The sequence below is a fragment of the Lissotriton helveticus genome, chromosome 4_1, assembly GCF_964261635.1.
Source record: "Lissotriton helveticus chromosome 4_1, aLisHel1.1, whole genome shotgun sequence".
In the NCBI taxonomy this organism is placed as follows: Eukaryota; Metazoa; Chordata; class Amphibia; order Caudata; family Salamandridae; genus Lissotriton; species Lissotriton helveticus.
The window spans coordinates 253359265-253365264 of NC_136063.1; the positions used below are offsets into that span (position 1 = coordinate 253359265).

The window sequence follows — 6000 nt, forward strand, 5'->3', positions numbered from 1 at the left end:
CACCACTGGTTTGAGAGTTTGCCCGTTTTTATGAGCATTAGCCACCACGAGGGAGTCTAACAGGAGCTGTCCTTTGATGTACGTTGGGTCCACAGGTGCAAGCCGGTACTTCTTTTCAATCCTTGGGTTTACAACCGGTGCCCTTGTGGTCTCCTTGAAGATGTCAGTAGCATGTTTAAGGACACCCTTCAGCATAGGCAATGTTTTTACTGATCTTTCAGAAGTCAAGAAAGTACCAAACAAAAAGTCCTCCTCTACTGGGTCAGCATGCATGTCCACATCATGGTTTTTGGCTGCCCTTTCAATCAAAGCGTTAAATGCAGCAGTATCTTCAGTAGGCGAGGTTTTGATGGTATAGGACTGGGTGTCAGGCGTGGTGTGTGGCTCACCAGGGTCAACAGGGTCAGTCCAGGTTTGCTGTTCATCCTGATCTGTGTCAGCAGGATAATTGAACTCATCTTCATTGTATCCCTCCCCTATGTCCTCATAGGTGCGTGTGGGCGAATAGGAATAGTCTTGTTCATAGGACTCCACAGGCTCAGAAAGAACAGGTGAGGTTGCCGAGTCTCTTTTCCTTTTTAGAGGGATTTTGTATGACTCCAAAGAGGTTCTGGAACTATTTTGAGTTTGTAAATGGTGAGTCTACCCGTATCAGAGTCGATGAACAGTTTTGACTGATTGTCATAGGAGGGTGGTTGGAACATCACCTCCTCTTCAGCGGACTGACTCTTTGAAACTGCCGACGCTTTCTTGGTAGTGTCTGTGCCTTTTTGTGGCTCGAAGGTTTTTGGTCGAGCGGTCGGGGGCAGTCCATATTTAATAGGCTGTGTAAGCAGTGGAGACGAACCAGCCTTTTTTGAGGGTGTTGCCGTCTACGATCCGACCAACTTTGTAGGATCACTGGGCTGCTTGCGGCCCTGCGTCGATTCGAGCTGTCGGTGCGCAACAGGTACGCCTTTATGCTTGGACGCGACGTGCACCTTCGGGTTGGGTGCACTTTTCGACTCGAAGGCCTTGCTGGATATCAGGCCGAGGCTGGAAGTTTTGTATCGACAGTCCTCCTAGCCTTGAGTTTTTTGCCAGTGTCGCCATCTTTGGGCGCGGACGTCGACAGCGTCAGCGCGACGTGCTTGACGGCAGAGACAGGTTTCGGCGTCCCATGTTATGGGTCGACGCCCCCTTGTGACCCCGAAGGGTTGATGACACTTTTAGATTGGGCTGGAGCCGACGAATCCGAGGCTGTCGATCCGAGGACCGTCTTCAGCAGTTTCTGTTTCTATACAGTTGCTGTCGGTTTTGGTTTTGCCGCTGAAAGTGGCTGATTGACCGATGGCTCTGTAGAAGTATTCTTAGCCGGGCCTGGACGCGGGGCTATAGAATGCAGGTAAAGATCTTGGCTAAGGCCTTCCGGCGATGCCTCGACCTGAGCCTTAGAGAGTATAGTGTCAGTATTGGGCCCCGCGATAGCGGACGGGCCTTGCTAATCGCTTGAGTCGTCATCGACGGCTCCGATGGCTTCGGCGTCGTCTCCTACCTCGACGATGTCTTCTTCATGGACGTAGTCTTGTTGTTCGTCCACACTATAATGTGAGTCGTGCTCCGATGCAGGGTCCGACTGCTGTTCTGGATCCTACTGATCGGCTCCCTCGATGTCGTCTGCCTCGAAGATATCTTCTGGGTCTGGCGCTGTCTGCTGGGCCGACTGTTGCGCGGCGCGTTGAAGCCGAAGCGTTTTCTTCGACCGGAACTTGGAACAGGCCATACAGCTGGCCTCGTCGTGGTCCGGGGATAGGCACTTATTGCACACCGGGTGCACATCGATGTGAGGGTATTTGGAGTTGCAGACAGGGCATCTCTTGAACGGGCTCCGTTCCATCGTCGACGCTCGGCGGGGCCTAGAGGTCGAAAAGGCAATACGGCCTTCGAAGTCCTGTTAGAAGAACTGGATGAAGTACTGGGCACCGAACGAGAGACAATACCGACGCCCCTAAGGCCTTTTGGCCTCGCGAAAAAAAGTATATTCCGAACTTGAGTCAAGAAAGTACATCCGAACCCAATGGCGGAAAAAAACAATCTGAAGATGGAGAGGATGCCCATGCGCACTGTAGTCCAAGGGAGGAGCCACCTATCTCGTGATACTTCGAAGACTCTTTCAAGACAACAATGTGCAATCATCCGGACCCAACACTAGGAGGCGATCTATGCACAGATATAAATTCAGCAGCCCACATGCCTCGAACATAAAGAACAGTGCTGCCTGGCCGCACGCATGACAGTTGGTGACTTTAAAGTCTGAGTGAGGGTGTTAGGGTGCACAAAGCAGCATCAATCAGTGCTGCTGATCTACTCAATCAGACTGATAATTGACCATGGGTGCACTATGGAGGACAGGCTGTGAGGGGACACGTGTAGGTTGATCTTCATTGTTTTTTCACTTATTTTTAACCAGTGCCATGACGGCTGAGCAATCCTGAGTGGCTAAGCTGCTCAGGCCAAAAGAACATCTGCTCCATCTCTACCCCCATCCCATGTCAAGTTGAAGCTGCACTTGTTCACTTTTCTCTGCTCGGAGGTCCCTGGTATTGGAAATACTAAAAAGATACAAACAGAAAATTTGGGTGGATATGGCCCCTATTTGGAACTCAAACTTGAAGTCAAACACTAAGAAATAAAGGCCATCATGTGGAAGGGGGATTGGTTATTGAGGCTCCTACGGCTGTGTAAGAACTGGCTTTTATTGGCTGTCCAATGCAGCACATCACAACTGAATCAGTCATGAGGAGTTTGATTAAGCAGGTAAGATAAGAATATTCTCTGGTGCTTCGTTCAAGATTAGGAACCATTGCTGGGATGGTTCTGAAAGACCTTTTTGCCAAATATGGCGAAGAATAAGTGTGGCCTTGACTGATCATGTAATGGGTTGAGGAAATTGTAAAGCAACCCATTTCCATTGAGGTGACCTCTTCAATGCCCTCTCAAAAGTAAGTGGAATTTGCCAATGCTGCTGGGTGGGGAACCTGCACTTGACATTGTTTTCAATGTAATCTACCTACTTATCTCCTAGCACAATCCTAGGCAACTCATCATCATCATCCTGTTTTTCTTCCTCCTCTGGGCCTCCACTTTGAGTTTAAATAACTAACAAAATATACATTTTGAAGGTAACATGTTATTGCTTTCTTGTGTCTTCAATGCTAATAAAATATGAAGGAAGAGTTAGGAGATAGACATGCACCGAATCAATACAACAGGGAAAAAAATGGTGTAGTTGGAATTTGATAATTATTTGAAATCCAGTGTCATACCTGACCCAAAGAGGATGGTGCTTTGCTGCATTCTTTTTTAACAGCATCATCCACAACAACAGCTTTCGATGCAAGGAAACCTTAAAAAAAATATATATATTAGCATAGAAAGACAATATTTTCAGCAAAGAGGGTGCTGAACATAAAATAACAGGCTTGCAGTGCAATGTTAAACGTGTGCATACATTCTGTGCTCATTAAATACAAATCAGAAACGTGCTGACACTATAATACATTGTCAACTACATGCTCACTCTCATACTTGAAAGGCATGAAAGTAAATCACACTTAACTTTAATGTCTAGTCAATGTTATAACTTCAACGAAACACAAAATAGCACCACCTTTAACAAGCATTGGAAATGCAATAGGTCTCGCATTAGAAAAGTTGGAGTTATTGGTCTTGTAAATGACATATTTTATTCATTTGTTGGTTTTTAAAATTGCTAAATTGATGGCTTTGTCATTTTACAATGCCAATAGTTATAACTTTCGCGAATGTGACACCTATAGCATTTGGAATGCAACATGTTTTGTATTTACGTGACTTAGATGGCAGCTCTGGTCGTTAGGCCACATCTCTAGAGAGCAGGAGAGTGCAGCAGGGGAGAGAAGCACAGCAATGCAATAGGTCTCGCATTAGGAAAGTTTGAGCTATTGGTATTGTAAAGGACACATTTTTTATTTATGTGCTTGTTTTGAAAATAGCGAAATTAATAGCTTTGTTATTTACAATGCCAATAGTTTTATCTTTCGCAAATGTGACACCTATTGTAACACAATATGTGTTGTGAGGGTGAGTGAGGGTGAGGGTGAGGGGTTGAGGGTGAGGGGTTGAGGGTGAGGGGTTGAGGGTGAGTGAGGGGTTGAGGGTGAGTGAGGGGTTGAGGGTGAGTGTGAGGGGGTTGAGGGTGAGTGGAGGGGTTGAGGGTGAGGGTGAGGGGTTGAGGGTGAGTGAGGGTGAGGGTGAGGGGTTGAGGGTGAGGGGTTGAGGGTGAGTGAGGGTGAGGGTTTGAGGGTGGGTGAGGGTGAGGGGTGAGTGAGGGTGAGGGTGAGGGTGAGGGTGAGGGGTGAGGGTGAGTGAGGGTGAGGGTGAGTGAGGGTGAGTGAGGGTGAGTGAGGGTGAGTGAGGGTGAGTGAGGGTGAGTGAGGGGTGAGTGAGGGTGAGTGAGGGTGAGTGAGGGTGAGTGAGGGTGAGGGTGAGTGAGGGTGAGTGAGGGTGAGTGAGGGTGAGTGAGGGTGAGTGAGGGTGAGTGAGTGAGGGTGAGTGAGGGTGAGTGAGGGTGAGTGAGTGAGGGTGAGTGAGGGTGAGTGGAGTGAGTGAGGGTGAGTGAGGGTGAGTGAGGGTGAGTGAGGTGGAGTGAGGGTGAGGGTGAGTGAGGGTGAGTGAGGGTGAGTGAGGGTGAGTGAGGGTGAGTGAGGGTGAGGGTGAGTGAGGGTGAGGGTGAGTGAGGGTGAGAGTGAGGGGTTGGGGTGAGTGAGGGTGAGGGTGTGAGTGAGGGTGAGGGTGAGTGAGGGTGAGGGGTTGAGGGTGAGTGAGGGTGAGGGTGAGTGAGGGTGAGGGTGAGTGAGGGTGAGGGTGAGTGAGGGTGAGGGTGAGTGAGGGTGAGGGGTTGAGGGTGAGTGAGGGTGAGTGAGGGTGAGGGTGAGTGAGGGTGAGGGGTTGAGGGTGAGTGAGGGTGAGTGAGAGTGAGGGTGAGTGAGGGGTTGAGGGTGAGGGTTGAGGGTGGGTGAGGGGTTGAGGGTGAGGGTGAGGGGTTGAGGGTGAGTGAGGGTGAGGGGTTGAGGGTGAGTGAGGGTGAGGGGTTGAGGGTGAGTGAGGGTGAGGGTGAGTGAGGGTGAGGGTGAGGTGAGGGTTGAGGGAGGGAGGGGTTGAGGGTGAGTGGGCGGTGAGGGTGAGGGGTGAGGGTGAGTGAGGGTGAGGAGGGTGAGTGAGGGGTGAGGGGGTGAGGTGAGGGTGAGTGAGGGTGAGGGTGAGGGAGGTGAGGGTGAGTGAGGGTGAGTGAGGGTGAGTGAGGGTGAGGGGTTGAGGGTGAGTGAGGGTGAGGGGTTGAGGGTGCGTGAGGGTTGAGGGTGAGTGAGGGTGAGGGGTTGAGGGTGAGTGAGGGTGAGGGTGAGTGAGGGTGAGGGTTGAGGGTGAGTGAGTGAGGGTGAGTGGGGTGAGTGAGGGTGAGTGAGGGTGGAGTGAGTGAGGGTGAGTGAGTGAGGGTGAGGGTGAGGGTGAGTGAGGGTGAGGGGGTTGAGGGTGAGTGAGGGTGAGTGAGGGTGAGTGAGGGTGAGTGAGGGTGAGTGAGGGTGAGTGAGGGTGAGTGAGGGTGATGAGGGTGAGTGAGGGTGAGTGAGGTGAGGGTTGAGGGTGAGTGAGGGTGAGTGAGGGTTGAGGGTGAGTGAGGGTGAGGGAGGGTGGTGAGGGTGAGTGGTTGAGGGTGAGGGTGAGGGGTGAGGGTGAGGGGTGAGGGTGAGGTGGGTGGAGGGTGAGGGGAGGGGTGAGTGAGGGTGAGGGTGAGTGAGGGTGAGGGTGAGGGGTGAGGGTGAGGGGTGGAGGGTGAGAGGTGAGTGAGGGTGAGTGAGGGTGAGTTAGGGGTGAGGGTGAGTGAGGGTGAGTGAGGGTGAGTGAGGGTGAGGGGTTGGGGTGAGTTAGGGTGAGTGAGGGAGTGAGGGTGATTGAGGGGAGTGAGGGTGGGGTAGAGGGGTG

General features: G+C 51.3%; 1 protein-coding gene across 4 annotated transcripts in view; it reads right to left on the bottom strand.

Annotated features, from left to right (window-relative positions):
* Window positions 1-6000, bottom strand: part of PHF20L1 (PHD finger protein 20 like 1) — an 813558-nt gene that overhangs the window by 539229 nt on the left and 268329 nt on the right. For all 4 annotated transcript variants that reach the window (XM_078686744.1, XM_078686740.1, XM_078686743.1 and 1 more), the window contains one exon: window positions 3306-3385. In XM_078686744.1, the coding sequence (XP_078542870.1) occupies window positions 3306-3385 (80 nt within the window). The remainder of the gene's footprint in view (window positions 1-3305; window positions 3386-6000) is intronic.